General features: G+C 37.5%; 1 protein-coding gene across 1 annotated transcript in view; it reads right to left on the bottom strand.

Moving 5' to 3' along the window:
* Positions 1-3,471: 3,471 nt before the first annotated feature.
* The window catches only part of GALNT12 (polypeptide N-acetylgalactosaminyltransferase 12), a 45,959-nt gene continuing 32,433 nt past the window's right edge, over positions 3,472-16,997 (bottom strand). Inside the window, exons 6-10 of the mRNA XM_043979374.1 lie at positions 16,224-16,400; positions 14,738-14,869; positions 13,114-13,227; positions 9,644-9,790; positions 3,472-5,396 (exon numbers count right to left, since the gene is read on the bottom strand). Coding sequence (XP_043835309.1) covers positions 5,259-5,396; positions 9,644-9,790; positions 13,114-13,227; positions 14,738-14,869; positions 16,224-16,400 — 708 coding nt within the window. The 3' untranslated portion in view covers positions 3,472-5,258. The remainder of the gene's footprint in view (positions 5,397-9,643; positions 9,791-13,113; positions 13,228-14,737; positions 14,870-16,223; positions 16,401-16,997) is intronic.

The raw sequence follows: 16,997 nt of genomic DNA, 5'->3' as shown, positions 1-16,997 counted from the left end.
AGCCAACCAAGCTAAATTTGGAAAGGCTCATCACCAGAAGGTTGGCCACCAAGTGATTTTTTTCGGCCTCAGAAACTCATTGGGTCTATCCAACTAAAGCATGGGAGGGTTCTCTTACATGTGTTGGTAGAGGGAATACCCATACAGATTAAATCAAGGATCTTTTAAATTACTGGGTTACTATATTTTCCAGGATAAAGAATAAAAATTGGCAAATTTATAAGTTGTCTTCTCATATGCTTAAAGCAATTAGATTGTTTAGTTTGCCCCCTTGGAGAATAGAATGAGCATTGCCATTTAATAATATAAATTTATATACAAATCAACAAAAGTCATGATATTTTCCCCGAGCCCACCCTTCTGAATTTTACTAAATCTGTCAACGGCACCACCATTCTTCTATCTTCCAAGTTTGTAACCTTGGCCTTATCTTCTATTTCTCACTGTTTTGAACATGTCACTCCCTCCTCCACCCTCTGTAGGAAGGGGCCCAATCTAACCAGCCTGCATCATCTCTATTTTAAGCTGTGGCCCAGAATTCTTGTTCTCAGACATCATCTTCTTAAATCAGGTTCCCATATCTGCCTTTCTCTTTGGTAGCCCTTTCCTTTGATAGGAAGCTGTGATAAAAAATACCATCTGGGCTTCAGATCTTAAGAACTTTTAAGATTTCTTCCCCAAGGTTTCATTACCTCTTAGCAGTGCTTTTTGAATTCCTTCTGACATGGTTTATTTGTTTTGTACTAATGTGGATTACCAGAAGTAAATAGTAGAACTAGGCATGATCTATAGTACTTATTCCTGGGAAAACTGAGGCTGGCATAACTCCTGAGCTCAGGAGTCCTGAGCTGAAGCAGGCTAGGGGTGTTTGGTATCCCCACTGGGTTCAACATTGATAAAGTGATCCTAGGAGAGCAAGGAGAGGTCAGTTGGCATGAGTAGGAAACAGATTCTGTGCCAATCAGAGTGGAATTGGTCATGATTGATCCCTATACTCCCAGCTTGGGCAAGGAGACCCAGTCTTTAAAAAAAAAAGTTGTGAACAGATTTATCTTTGCTATGCTTCTTGGATATATATATGTGTGTGTGTATACATATATATATATATATATATGTGTGTGTGTGTGTGTGTGTGTGTATACATATATATATGTATATATATGTGTGTGTATACATATATATGTATATATATGTGTGTATATATATATGTGTGTGTGTGTGTGTGTGTGTGTGTGTGTGTGTGTATATATATATATATATGCATATATGCCCTGGGAGGACAACAGAGTTCTATATTTTAAACGTTAGTTCAACAAATAGCCAGCAGAGCATCACCAACCACCATGACTTGCCTCCTCTTCCTCTTACTGGATAATTTCTCCTTATAGTACTCATGGGTACACATAATAATTCCTAAAAAAAAAAAAAATCTTCTGCTTCCTTCTCAGAAAATCCAGCCCTCCTCTCTATAGGAAGACACTCAATCTATTTCTTGACTCTACGTGTTCAGTGTTCCTTCACTTTCTTTTCTATCACATTCTTCTATCTTCAAAATTCCTGCCAGTCCAGCATTCTTCTCTGCCAGATTCTTTTTTCTTCTTAGTTTTTATCTTCAGGTTCCCCTTTCATCTTAAAGGAACAGTTCATTTTCCACACTAGAAAGGAATTCTTTAAGCCCCTTTCCATGTAAGCAAAGATAACAGCCTCCCTTTGGAACACAGATACCAGTCGTTTGGCTATCACAGAAAAATAAACATTGCTAGTCAATGCTAGTCACTGTATAAATTCTCCTCATTATGTCTTGAACCAAAGCTCCCCAGTCTCTTTTTTCTTGAGAATAGATTTTGTGGTCAGTTCTTAAATTGCTGTGGCTGACAGTCAGCAGCCTTTCTTTGATTCTGGAGTCATTACTCCTTCATCAGGAATCTTTGCCTATACATTCTTTTAATAAACTTTTCTTTAGATAATTAGTACTTATGTGTATTCTATTCTTATGAGATTAAAAAACAAAATTATAGGGGGCAGCTAGGTGGTGCAGTGGATAGAGCACCGGCCCTGGATTCAGGAGGACCTGAGTTCAAATCCAACTTCAGACACTTAACACTTACTAGCTGTGTGACCCTGGGCAAGTCACTTAACCCCAATTGCCCCGCAAAAAAATAATAATAATAATATAATAAAGGTCTTTCCAGACCTTTCCAACATTGCCAGAGGCAACGTTGCTCTTGAGAAAACTGGGCTGATCCACTCTTCTGTCCCATTCACCACTCCTTCCTAGTTCAAAGTCCTCCTCTCCTACTTCAGGCCTCCTAGCTGCCTCCCTCATCCTTCAAAAAGCAGCCGGAAGCTGAGATATCCTCTCCTGCCCTGCTGCTGAGGGGATTCCCTAATTCCATACTATAATCACTATCAGATTTCAGCAAGTGTTTTGTTTCAATCTCATTCCTGAACCTGAATGAAGTTTCCAACCTAGAACACTCTACTGAAATAGTAACTCCAGTTCTTATCCAGGTTAAATCTCGGAGAACTACCCTGGCTACCATTTCAATCCCAGAATAAGCAACAAAAATTTTATGAAATAAATTCTGCAATATTAAAAGAGTGAAGAGATGAAATTCCTCCAGAGATGAAAATTGTAATACCAATTGATGCACTGAATAAAGAGCCAGAGGATGAATTAGATGTGATCATAAATAAATTAAAGGAATTAGAGAATTCCATTTCAGATTTTAAATTTTTTTTTAAAATAGATGAAGGTGTAACTAGGGAAATGATATCCAAAGATATCAATTGAAGTGGCAAAAAGGAGGAAAAATGAAGTAAAAAAATGAGCAACTGAAAAAATAAAAATGAAGAGCAAATGCAAAATATAGCAGAACTTAGAAAACAGCTAATGAATTTATAGGTGCAACTGTTTTTTTATTATTTTTTTTTTTTTTTGGTGAGGCAATTGGGGTTAAGTGACTTGCCCAGGGTCACACAGCTAGTAAGTATCTGAGGCCAGATTTGAACTCAGGTACTCCTGAATCCAGAGCCAGTGCTTATCCACTGCGCCATCTAGCTGCCCCATAATGAATTTATAGGACAAGAAGTTGGGGAGGGGAAAGTGAAAGGGGGGAAGAACTTTCAATAAGGACCTACTACGTGTCAGACATTATGCTAAATGCTTTGCAAATATTATCTCATTTGATCTTCAAAACAATCCTATGAGGTAGTTGCTATTGTTATTTCCATTTCACAAGTGAGGAAACTGAGGGAGACAGAGGTTAAGGGACTTGTCCAGTCACACAGTCAGTAACAAGTATCTGAAACCGCATTTTAACCCGGGTCTTCCTGATTCCAAGCCCAGTACTTTTATCCACTGTAACACCTAACAGCCCAGACAGGAAGTGTGCAATATCTTATCAAGCAAAACAAAAAACAGAGTCACAGGTAGAAAAAACAGGGTTTGAAACATAAGGTCATAGAATTTTTAATAAATTTGGTATCATTGTCATCCTTTTACATCTGATTGAATGAAAAATAACAATCAGCCATTGCTTTGAAAGACTTTTCAATATTCAAAATAGCACACTTCCCATATTTACATATTTCATTTTTGTGTCTTGAACAAAACCATAAAAGTATATCTAGAAATTATATGAAAATCAAAACCAGCTATAGAAATAAAAACATTTAGAAAATAATTTCAGTAGCATTTGCTACAATTTCCAAAGTACCAAATTTAGTGTTCAGATTTAAGTAATGAATTATGTATTGAAATTTAATTTTTTTCTTAAACTAATGTTTACCAAAAATTTGTATTATATGTACATTTTTAAAAGTCACAGTAGTAGTTAGTAATAGTAATGATGGTTAAGCCACATTAAAGTATTATTAAAAGTTTGTCTTATATGAAAGTTTACAGTAAGGTTATTCTTTCAAATGGTTAGTTTTAGGCAACATTAATAGAAGAAGCACAGTGTCCAGAGAGAGTAATTGACAGCCTTATTATCCTAATCTCTGGTCAAACCATATTTAGAGAACTTATTGCCTTCAGTCTGGGACCCAAAACCAATAAATTAGGGTAACAGGATTGTTTCTGGGACTCAAATCCTTATCATGTAGGGAATGGTTCAGGCAAATTAGGGTGGTTAGTCTAAAGAAGAAAAGACTTAAGGGGGACACGATAGCTATTTTTAAATATTTAAAGCCCCATTATGGCTCCAGAGGCCATGACAAGGACCAAATGGGATTAAGTTAACAGGGAGGCAGATTTCAGCTCAATAGAAGAACATCTTAGCAATGATGGCTGTCTGAAAATGGAATGAATTGCCTTATGAGGTAGTGAATTCTCTGTGACTGGAAGTATTTAAGCAGAGGCTGAATGGCCAAGTGTTGGGAATGTTGGAGAGGGATTGTGGCCATCCAGCAGGGGTTTGTACTTGACCTCCTTTAAAACTCTAAGATCCTATGTATCACTGGTAAGAACTCTCTGGCAGATGCTGACAATTCCATAACATATAAAAAGTTTTTAAGATAAGCTTTGAGTACCCCAATGACCTGAAGGAGCTATCATCCCTTCATACATACATAGCTTTTCTACAATTTCATGCACTGAGAAAATTCTGACCGAAATGTCAATCTGTGCAAGCTACAGTACATTTTTTTTGTTTTAAATCTGTGCAAATAGCTTAATATATGGAAAATATAAAGATTCAACCTCTACCTTATTTCTGGAAAAAAGGCACTATCGTAGAATATATAGGCAATACTAAAAATGTATTTGGTAGATAATTGCTTTAAAGTCACTGAATAAAAAGAGTTATGTGCTTCTCTCTATGAAAATAGGTCATCTTAAACAATGACAAAGCTTTTAAAATAAATAGTGCAAAGCTTAAACTCTTCTACTAATTCTCCAAAAGAAAATTCACACCTCATAAAATAATTTCCTTATGAAAATATTATGATCAAGTTTTACATGACATCCTCACATTGCATTGAACTAAGTAGCTATTGGCTACAAAGTCCTCCTGAGAATAATCATTGTCATACCTTACATTTGTATGGTGTTGTAATCAGTTAAAAAGTCTTTCACATATTTCCTTTGACCCTCACAACAACCCTGTGAGGTAGGTTGGACAAATAGTCTTAAACTGAGATTCAGACATGAAGGGACTTGAGTAAGGTTACAGAACTTGGTAAACGGTGGAAATGGAACTAGAATCCAAACCTTCTGATCCCTAGTCCATCATCTGGTTGGCTGGCACAGTAACATATTAACTTCTTTCTTTGAAGAACCATTTTTGATACTCTGAATTTGTACATGTTCTTAACAGTGGGGCTGGATTGCCATTGGAAGCATTTGCCTCAGCTTGTAGACATTTCTTAGACTGTACATGGAATAAGGAACCATCCTAGAAAGGATTGATAAAGAATTAGTTTTTAATAGTATTATCCACACTTTATAAGATTACTGTTTTTTCTTTAAATTACACTTGCTTAAGAACTCAATAAACTTTTCTAAAGTATGATTCTAAATTAAATTCTCAAAATATTCATAACAGCACTATTTAATATAAGAAAAAAGTGCAGAAAAAGACCAATGACGGGGGGGGGTGACCAAATAAATTATCGTAAATGAATGGAATATAATATTTTTTGCATAGCAGGGAATAATGAATATGAAGAATTTAGAAAAATATGGGAAGATGTATGAAAAAAGTATCATAAAGAAAGCAGAGACAAAAGAACAATTTACATAATGTAAAATTAGGTCAACATGGAGGGGCAATGAACCTCTGGTCAATTACTACAGCTGATCTGAATACCATACTGTCAAAAATGTCTTATTTCCAGTAACAATATATTTGGTACATACTTTTTAAGGAGGTTTATTTGGGCAATTGTTGGAAAGTGTCTGTTGAGCCAAAACAAATTCATCAACACATATTTTAAAGCATGTGTTAATGAAAAATTTCCCAAAAATACATTTCCAAAAGAAAATTTTTGTGATAAATTATATTGGTTAAAATATAGGTCACCATAAACATAAACCAGATTCATATCAAGAGATCTTTTGAAAGGAAAAAATATGGTTATACAAAGAAAATCACATAAAATAGTAAAACTGAAAATACATATTTACTACACAAGGTTGGTTTTTTCTTATGTTTTTTCCTTTCAAATAAGTGGTTTATATAGATATATATGCACATAGATATATTTCATTTTTATCAATATGACTTTTTTAAGCTTTGCCATTTCCCTGAACTCTTGCCTTCCTGATTTTCCCACAATTTTAGATGTTATACAAATAGAGATTAGAGATGGGGCCTAGGTTTGGATAAAAATGAATTTTAATGGTAAGTTAATGAAGGAATCGGATCTATATTCCTACATAGGTATGTATAAATCATCAAAATTAATTTTCTTGGACTGCATAAATCTAGGAACACTTGTACATGAAGCCATCAGATAAATGAACAAGATAATCCTGAAGGTCCTCTCTTTCCCTAAGACTGTAAAATCCTTTTCAAGGAAGAGCTCCTTGTGACTCACTTCAAGCTTCATGATTCCTGACTGCTAGGGATTGATGAAACAGCAAAATGGTGAGAGGGAGTGAGAAAGGCAATAGTTGTGCTGCCTCCCTAACTGGAATGTCAATCAACAATTATTAATTGACGATATTGAGGCTGTAATGGCAGATATAGGGTATACTCCCTTCATTCTGGGAATTTCACTTCAGTGTGAGGAAGGGAAATATGGAAGCAGAGAAAGTTTGAAGGCCAATCTGCAGATCAATGGAAAGTTTCAAACTAAGGAACTGCCTGATGGACGTCTAGTGTGGCTATAAGTTAATATGCTTGCATCTCCACTGCATAATGTTAAATTTACTCTGCTTGGTTCCAGGACTAGGACCCAATAGGTTGAAGTTAACAGAAAGGCAGAGTTTCATTCAATAGAAGAAAGAATTTCCTAACAACAATGATTGTCTGAAAAATGGAATGAATTGCAGTGGGATAGTAGTAAGGTCCTCATCAATGGATGTATTCATGCAGAGGTCACAGATGCTGCTGGAGTAAAAGTCTCAGGAAGGGGATTATTTGGACTTTGTGGAATGGGGAAATAACTTTCTATTGACAAAATATAGAATCACTAGTTCTAGCTGGATTTGTCCCTTAAGGGGGTGCAGTCCCATGCACCTGAAAAAACTTGATGTAATATAACAGGAAGAATGTAGAAAAGCTTAGAGAAAGCCAAATAAGAGAATTTCCATTTAATCCAAATGCACAATGCATTTATTGAGTGCTTACAATGTTCTGGTCATTGAACTCAGCACTAGAGACACAATGTTGAACGTTGAAAGGGACCTCAACAGCCATCCATTCTATGCTATACATGGAAGGAATGCCAACCACAACATACCTGCCAATCCTCCTGAAGACTCCTAAGGAGGGAGAACCCACCACCTCTTGAGGCAGCCCATTCCACCTTAATGCAGATTGCTAGAAAGTCTATTTTTTATATCAACCCTAAATTTCCCTCATTTTGGCTTCTTCTGCACCTAATTGTGCCCTCTGAGGCCAATCAGATCAAGTCTAATCTCTCTTCCACAAGAAAGCCTTTTAAATAATTTGTTAGCTATTATACCCGCCGGAGTCACCTCTTTTTCAGGCCAAACAAGCCCAGTTTTTTCAAAACAGCCTCATAGAACGTGGATATATGGACAACAGTCCTTCACTTCTCTGATTGCCCTTCTCAGGACAGTTTGCAGATGATCAATTTCCTTCTTCAACTCTGGCAACCAGAGTAGTCCCTATGCCCAGTGAGCTTACATTCTACTGAAGGGAAACCCCATACACCGAGACAAGTATATTAAAAGTAAATACAAAGTATTGGAGGGTGGAGAGAACACCTTGAGTTGTTATTCCAGGAATCAGGCAATCCTCCTACTGTACTTATGCTCTGAAGGAAGTTAAGGATTCTACTAGGAAGAGAGGAGAAGAAGCGTATTCCTGTCATGGTGTCTGTGGAAAAGCAAGGATGTAGGAGATGGGACAAGAAATAAGCCAGTTTGGTCTAAATGTAGAATATGTTAAAGGGGAGTAAGATGTGGTCAGTCTGGAAGGATATGTTAGATCCAGATTTGTGAAAGGCCAATACCCAAAGGAAGAATATTTTATCCTAGAGATAACAGGATCCACCAGCATTTCTTAAGCAACATGGTCAGATATGAGATTTCAGGCAGACAGAAAGAACAAGATTAAAAAGGCAGAAGAGAGAAAAGGAGGGAAACAATGGAGTTAATACTTCTATGGGAAAAGAAAGAGGAACATTCATCAAGAATAATGTGTTCTATTTGGATTCAATAATACAGTGCTAGGTCTATATCTCAAGAAGAGCAAAGAAAGAGGAAAATTACCCATATGCCACCAAATTTTTATATTATTTCTTTTCACAATAGGAAAGAACTGGAAACTACGGTAGTGCCCATCAACTTGAGAATGGATAGACAAATTAAGGTATATGAGTATAATGGACTACTTCTGTGCCAAAGGTAACAATGACATCAATAAAATCCAGGAAGACTTGTATGAGCTAATACGGGGTGAAATGAGAAAAACACAGGGAACAATTAGTGCAATAACAAGAAAATTGTAAAAACAAACAGCTTTGAAAATGGTAAGTGCTCTGATCAATAGAATGACCAACCATGATTCCAGAGGACTGATAATGAAACACCCTACCCAGTTCCTGACAAAGAGGTGATAGACTCAAGGTGCAGAATAATGTCCAAGGTGGGAATTTGTTGTGGCCTACATTGCATATTACAAAGGTTTTGTTTTTAATTTTTTTCCATTGAGGAGAGAAGGGTGTGAGAAGAAAAGAAAACTGATTTTTTTCACTGAAAAGAAATAAGATTACATTTAAAAAAGGAAAAAAACATGTGTTCTAAATGAGGGACTGGCCTAATTCTATCCTGAAATTTTATAGCATATTCCAATTAGAATCTGTCCAGTCCATATCCTAGGACACACAATTTTTGATAATCATTCCTCAGTCTTAGGTTTAGTGTCCTCAAAGAAGACATGATGGTCTTGCTATCATCTGCCCTGGTCAGATCACACCTGGAATACTGTGCCACATTTTAAGCAAGACAATACCAGGCTGAAGAGTATATGGAAGAAGGAGACCAAGACAGTGAGAGACCTTTAACATCATACCACAAAGATGGATACTCAGTTTGGATCACAAAAGACTTGAAGGAGGAAGGTCCATAAGAAATGTTTTAAGTGTTGGAAAGCTTCTGGTGTGAAAGAAGAATTACATTTAGCTTTGGTTGGCAGAAATATAAACAAGGGGGAGAAGTTACAGAGAGGCAAATATAGGCTTTTGATAAGGAAAAACCTGCTAACAATTGTATGGTGGATCTTCAACCAAAGTTTGGCCAACATCTTGTCAGGGACACGGCAGAGGAATAGTTCAGGCATTGGTTAGATTAGATCATCCCCGAGTAACCTCCTGACTCCTGGATTCTGGAGAGGGACTATCTCTCATAGATATTTTTGTAAACAAAAGTATAAATGACATTTTTATGTTAATACAATTACTTGGAACCAACAGTACTAGAAGAGATTAGGGCATGAAATAATACACCTACCTCTTTAAAAATAAATTTCTGATTTTCTGGGGGATTTTTATAACAAAGATGCATGGTCAGATGGTCAGTGCCTACATCAACAGCTACACAGGCTTCCGGTTGGCGGGTGTTGTAACGTATTTCATTATGTGAAGTATATTCAAAAAACTATGAAAATGAGACAGGGAACAAATAAATCACACAGGCATAAGATCTGAACATAAAAACTTATGAACAATAAAAATTTCCCTTTTTAAAGTATTAGTATATTCTATTTTCCTTACTCATAGGAGGCATTTAATAAATGTTTGCTGACTGACTGATAGTCTAGCTCATGTAAGGAAAGGAATGCTTTTAGGAAGGAACTATTTCTCCCTAAGAAGATGGTCTGAATACTAAGGGTTTAAACTGATCCACAGAATTTCCATGCAAAAGTATTTCAGTCATAGAGCTTTCAAATATGTCAACTAGTATTTACTAGGTGTCTACTATGTACACAGGCGATAACAAAGACAAAATGAAACAATGATGACATTGTGTATAGTATACGGTCATATATATTTACCTCCTCATTTATCTTCAGTGTGTCCCCACTTCCACTGTTTCCAGTTTACTTGGATCATATCACAAAAACCAACAATGCTTCCCCATCTCACAATGCCTGACATTCAAGATCTTTATAATCTGGACACATTTTATCATCCTAACTTTTATTTACTTCTACTCCTCAACATCAGCCCTCTAATTTGACATTCTGAGCCACACGCAAATCAAGATTATCTACCGATCCACCTCCCTGTCGGGCAAAGCTGGTTACTCCAGGTATGTGTCACAGAGGGCTGAATCAGGAAGAGACATGATGAGGCCTTCTTGTGACAAGATGGACAAGCAAGTTACCACCATAAAAATACTAGAGCTTTGGGGAATCAAGTTGAGTTAGACTATGGGTCCTAACTTAGGAGCCAAGGGCAGCTAGATGGCAAAGTGGACAGAATGCCAGGCCTGGAGTCAGGAAGACTCATCTTCCAGAGTCCAAATCCAGCCTCAGACACTTACAAGCTGTGTGACTCTGGGTAAGTCACTCCACCCTGTTTGCCTCAGTTTCCTTATGTGTAAAATGAGCTGGAGAAGGAAATGACAAACCACTCCAGTACCTTTGCCAAGAAAATACAAAATGGGGTCAGGAAGAGTCAGACACAACTGAAACAGCTGAACAAAAAGGTGAGCCAAGACCTATACCAAATTTGTTTTGTTTTGTTTTGTTTTGTTTTGTTTTGTTTTGTTTTGTTTTAAAGTCCAAGGACTTCTTTTTTATTTATTTTTTTTTTTAAGTGAGGCAATTGGGGTTAAGTGACTTGCCCGGGGTCACACAGCTAGTAAGTGTTGAGTGTCTGAGGCCGGATTTGAACTCAGGTACTCCTAACTCCAGGGCCGGTGCTCTATCCACTGCGCCACCTAGCTGCCCCTATACCAAATTTTAAAAAAATGATTTTTAATTTATTGTTACTTCTTTCCCAGCTCAAATCTTCTGTCCTCTTTCTCCAAGGAAGATTTGGCCCTTTCCTAACCATTGGTACCTTCCTAGAGAGGGGAATAACCATATTGTCAAATCTACAGTTAAGGTGATTTCTCTAGCTATAGCATTAGAGTGCCTTTCCATACCAGCCAATCTCCCAGCAGGGGGCGCCAAGGTATGAGGAGCTGCAATGTATGACTGTCAAACTGGAATAAAGCTTTAACCTCTGAACTGTCTGTGCAGCAAAACTCGACATATTTTTCTCAGGAGGAAAAAAAGAAAAGAAAAAGAAATGCTGAAACCCAAAGAGTTAAATCTTCCAGCAGAGGAATTCAGTACTGATCAGGGCCTTTGACACATAAACCAACCACAACACAGAACTTCCTCTCTGTTTATCTTTGTGTGGCTTTGAACAATCAATCCATCGAAAGAGGGGTGATTTATTAAGCACCTACTATGTGCCAGGCACCATACTGGGAGTTCCGGATACAAGTACAATGAACTAAAACAATCTCTACTCACAAGAAGCTTACATGCTAATGGGGTAGTGTGTGTGTGTGTGTGTGTGTGTGTGTGTGTGTGTAAATATATGTGTGCATATACACATCTATATGTGTATGTATGTACACATCTATATGTGTATGTATGTACACATCTATATGTGTATATATATACACACATATATATACATACAAATTACTTCCAAAAATAACAAACATAAATTATAAATACAAATTAGTTGAATACAAGTTGTTTTGGAAAGAAGGACTTTTAGCAGCTGAAAGGATCAGAAAATCTTCATGCAGAAGAAGGTGCTAATGCTATCTTTAAGGTAGTGAGGAATCCTAAAAGGAAGGGAGTGTTTTCCAGGCATGGAGAGACTAGGGCCTTCCTGGGACTCGGTTTCCTCATTTGTAAAAAGAATATGGGGCAGCTAGGTGACGCAGTGGATAGAGCACCGGCCCTGGAGTCAGGAGTACCTGAGTTCAAATCCGGCCTCAGACACTTAACACTTACTAGCTGTGTGACCCTGGGCAAGTCATTTAACCCCAACTGCCTCACTAAAAAAACAAAAACAAAAACAAAAAGAATAGCTAAATTAAATGAAAAGGAATGGCTGTTAGTCCTACATTTTTTTTTTCTGCTGGATTCAGTTAGAGACTTAAATCATAACTTGGAATCACTAATTGAAAGTTGGAAAAAACACTACAAGTCCCTTATTTTGCAGATGAGGATACTAAAGTTTGTGACCTGTACTAGATAGTAGAAGTGGGAACTGAACCCAAGACCTTCAGACTCCAGATTCAGCATTCTTTCTACTGTTCCAAAAAATAAAGGATCATAATTTTTATCTGTAAGACCAAAAAAGGAGCAAAATGAATCCTGGTCAAGACTAGTCCATCATTTTGCTCTCCTAGTAACTGAAATCAGAACCAAAGTCAGAACCGAAGTCAGAACTTCACTCTATTTGCTAGGAACAGTCCTCATTGCAGAGAAAACCTAAAATGGGCAGGAGGAGTAAAGGCAGCAACTTGTAGAAGGTATACTATCTCCTAAGTAATAGGAAGAGAATTTTGGTCCAACAAATCTCAAAGATGAGGTGAAATATTAGACAGACAACTCAGAAGCCCAGCTAGGCCACCAGCTGTGTGAGCCCAAGCTAATTACTTAACTTCTCTGGTCCTCAGTCTCATCATATACAAAATAAGAATGATCATACCAGTGCCACTTCCCTCAGAGTAATGTTGTGAGGATTAAATAAGGTAGCATCAATATGTGAAAGCATTTTGAATATCAGGAAGTATTATCCAAATGGAAACGTGTTATTATTACAACAAAGATGGCTAACTTTGCAGCAGAGTGGCCCATCTATAAACAATTCTGGAGTGTACTCACCTTTATAATTCAACTAAAGAAATATGATCAGTATTCAATACCATCCCTCCCAAATATAAGGCTGATCAAAATTTCTCACCTGGTTCTGTCCCATTCCATGGCAGAGATAAAGAATGACTTGGTTCCCCGTTATTTCATTTTCACTGGGAGGGTTATAGTCAAAACAGTAATCTGCCATTCCTCTGTTTATCAACTAAATTAAAGAACATATCAAAATATCATTTTAGACATAGGTATGTTAATCTGTACACACAAAACCAATTACACTCCAGTTCTGTGGGAGGGTGGCTGAATAGGCATTCTCAAAGTAAAAAGAACATTAAAAGCTCATATATTCAAATGTGTCTGAGAGAGGCATAGCAGACTAAGAACTGGCCTTGAAGTCAAGAAAACTCACCTCTGGAACAAGCTGACATTGAGATCCAATGCTTTAGACAACTCTCTAAGAGAATGAGTAGCAGATAAAGTGCCAACCTATACTGATAGGAGGAGTTTCCCCCACCTGGAAATTCCTTCTACCAACTGTAACGATTGGAATAACGCCACCTGCTGGAGACTTACTGTAGAAGAGTTCTTCCCATGAAGCGAAGGTCTTTGAGGGCAAGACCAGGAGTCTTTTCTTTGGCTTCAGGAAGTGACGCGGGCTAGTGGGAGGAGGAAGGAGGAGCCTGGCGCTCAGTCTGACTCTCTTTCCTTTGGACTCTGGTGGAGAGCGGAGCTAGAAATGTGCTCTCCCTTTAATAGATTTAATAGATCTAGGCCTTTCTCTCTCTCTTTACCAAATTCTTGTTTTCCTTAATAAATGCTTAAAAGTCTAACTCTTGCTAAAGCTTATAATTTATTGGCAACCACTCATTAGATATTTTAGACAGTTTAGCTAGAATTTTAGCCCTTAACACAATGAAATCACAGGTCCAGTACCTCTCCTTCTCCCTCTACGTGTTTACTTGTATGCGGCCAAAAGAAATGAGGGCAGGAAGTAGAACATTTTTTTTCGTCTTTGTACCCCCACTGTTTAGCACTTAGGTGGTTAATAAATGTTGGCTGATTGACTGTCATAATCAGTGCCTAACACAGTGCCTGCACATAGTAGGTGCTTAATAAAAGCTGAAATAAGTTAATTGAACACAATGTTTACCTGAGTCCCTATTTACAGTCCATCCTTTAGTCTTGAGAATGAGTACCCAGCCATGAGAGAATAAGGGGAAATTCTAAAAACTGCTGCAAAATTTGTAGCTGGAAGGGACCTTGAAAGCAATCAAGTCCAACCTCCTTTTTTTACAGATGAAAGGACTAAGGCACTTGTCAAGATTCAGAGAGCTAGTCTGGTCTCAGACAGGATACTCTAAGTCCATCACTTTACCCACTGTGCCACTTAACTGCTTCAAAGAGAAACCTTTTTCTCTTGTGAAAATCCTGTATCTATTGTAGTCAGAGAATAACAAAACATCTAACCAAGCAAAAGACCAGTGAAAGATCATGGCCATTAACAGTAGGAAATGAAGGGGTCAGTCAATGATGAAACAGAGAAGGGAAAGAATGAGAAGGAAGGAATCCTGGTGAGGAAGATCACCTTCACTCAATGCAATCAATCAATCCGGTTTTACATTCCCAAATTATTATTATCATTAGAATTATTTTTAAGAGAAAAGGATCTAGACAATAGGAAACATTCCCTCACAACATCGAAGTCCTCTGCTTACCATTCCAAAGTGGCCAGGTCTGTCTTCAGGAATGTGAAGCTCCGGATACACATTCTCTAGGAACCATCTGAAATCCTTACATTTAAGTTTAGCACGAAGTTCTCGCCTTTCTGTTATATCACCATACGGTTCCTTGGGGAAAATCAATTTTAGAACTTAGCCTTCCACATTATTCTCATCAGACCTCAACAATAAATGCATACCCTCACCTATACCTATACCAATCCTAATTTTCTTACTCAAAGTCCAGATTAAATCTCACTTCTTCTATGAAGAGGGCTTTGACAACTTCAGCACACAGTAATTTCTCCTTTCTCTGAATTCATAGCACTTTGGGGCTAGAATAAACTTTTGGCACTTAGTGTCTTCAAGTTAATCATGTGCTTCAAGTCAAGTCATCTCTTGTGCTGTTATATTATTGTTTTCTGTAGTACATTTCATTAGGGTGTGAACTCAAGGAATCAAAAAAATTTTTTAAAGGAAACACTTATTGAATACTGGATTGTTGGTTAATAAACTAAAAAAATTATAACTTACCAAAACTAATTTCTTTCACTAAGTTTTATATAAAAAATACAAATTTTTAAAAATGAGATACAAAATACCAAAAATGTTTTTGGAGATATTGGGGTGTGTCAAGGCATACTGAGTATGGATCATACACATGCCTAGTTGTATTGTCTTGTTATTCAGGTGTTATACTGCTATTAACTTTTCCCATATACATGTCTTGTGTCTCTACTTGGATTTTAAAGTTCTATTTAGACAAAGGTCTCTTACTATACTTTTTTACATTTCCAATAATACTTAATAAAATGCTGTGCACATAACAGAGACTTGATAAATATTGGGTGCATGAATAAATGTTTTCTTTATAAGGTAGAGCAGGCAGAGTACCTGATCAATCACACCTAGAAGTTTGGCTTGGTATGAAGTCAAAGGAACTACAGACAAGTAAAGACATAATATAGAGCAACACAGCTTATTACAAGAAGGTTAAAACAGAAGAACTAGATTTTTGTTGATCTCATTATCAAGGTCAACTGAACAGAAAAATCCGAGGCCAAGAGAAGGTTGTTCTTTATTCATTTTAGTCCTGTCTCAGCAAAGATACTGAAGTGGTTTGCCATTTCCTTCTCCAACTTATTTTACAAATGAGGAAACTGAGTCGCAGGGTTAAGTGACTTGCCCAGGGTCACACAGCTAATAAGTGTCAGAAGCCACATTTGAATTCATGTCTCCCTGACTCCAGGCCTGACACTCTATCCACTACGCCACCTAGCTGCCCTGCCAAGAGGAGGAGGAAACCCTAATTCAGTCTTATTATGAAACTTGCTTGAGGATAGCTGAGCTAATGAGCCATAAAAAGGGAGGCAGGGATGAGGGGGAAGACATCATTCTCGAGCACAGCATCGATGGAGGAAAGATCAAAATGAAATTGATTCTTATTGGCTTCACTGCACAGGAATTCAAGTTACAAACTCACCTTACGTGCATGCATATTTCGGTGGTAATAAATCTCTTTATATTCATCCATCCAGACTTCAGCTGCACGGACACTATTAGCCAAAGCCTTGCTCCGTGAGTAAGGAGCTTGTTTAGGGAAGACGTGACCTACGTGAGAACAAGGATGGATCTCAAGACTTCCTCCACACTGCCAGATCTAAACATACAACATTGGTGGTGAATGATAGGTCAGCATGCACCATAACATCACTATACATTGTAATATGCAAGCACCTTCTTCTAAATGTTCTCACACACACACACACACACACACACACACACACACACACACGTTGCAGTCATTATTTCCTGAATCTGCTTATTTTGCTCTATATTCTTTCATTCTTGTTTTTTTTTTTTGGGGGGGGTTGGTTTTTTGTGGGGCAATGGGGGTTAAATGACTTGCCCAGGGTCACACAGCTAGTAAGTGTTAAGTGTCTGAGGCCGGATTTGAACTCAGGCACTCCTGAATCCAGGGCCGGTGCTTTATCCACTGCACCACCTAGCTGCCCCCTTCTTTCATTCTTTAAAAATATAATTTAATTTTTAAACATTTTGTTGGTATCTTTTGTTCTAACAGTCACCTTCATTTCTAAATGCATCTCTCCTCTTTGTACCTGGTGAGCTTATAAATTGCAGAGAAAGTATCACCCAACTGGCTACGAATACTGACAGTTGTCAGATATATGGTCGGACAGTTTTCGTTTTGGGTAGAGAGAGTTTCCACATCTAGGAGTTCCCTAATCCCAACAAA

This window comes from Dromiciops gliroides, chromosome 1 (genome assembly GCF_019393635.1).
Source record: "Dromiciops gliroides isolate mDroGli1 chromosome 1, mDroGli1.pri, whole genome shotgun sequence".
Classification (NCBI taxonomy): domain Eukaryota; kingdom Metazoa; phylum Chordata; class Mammalia; order Microbiotheria; family Microbiotheriidae; genus Dromiciops; species Dromiciops gliroides.
Note: the sequence above shows the minus strand (reverse complement) of the source record. Positions and strands in the feature narration are given on the sequence as shown.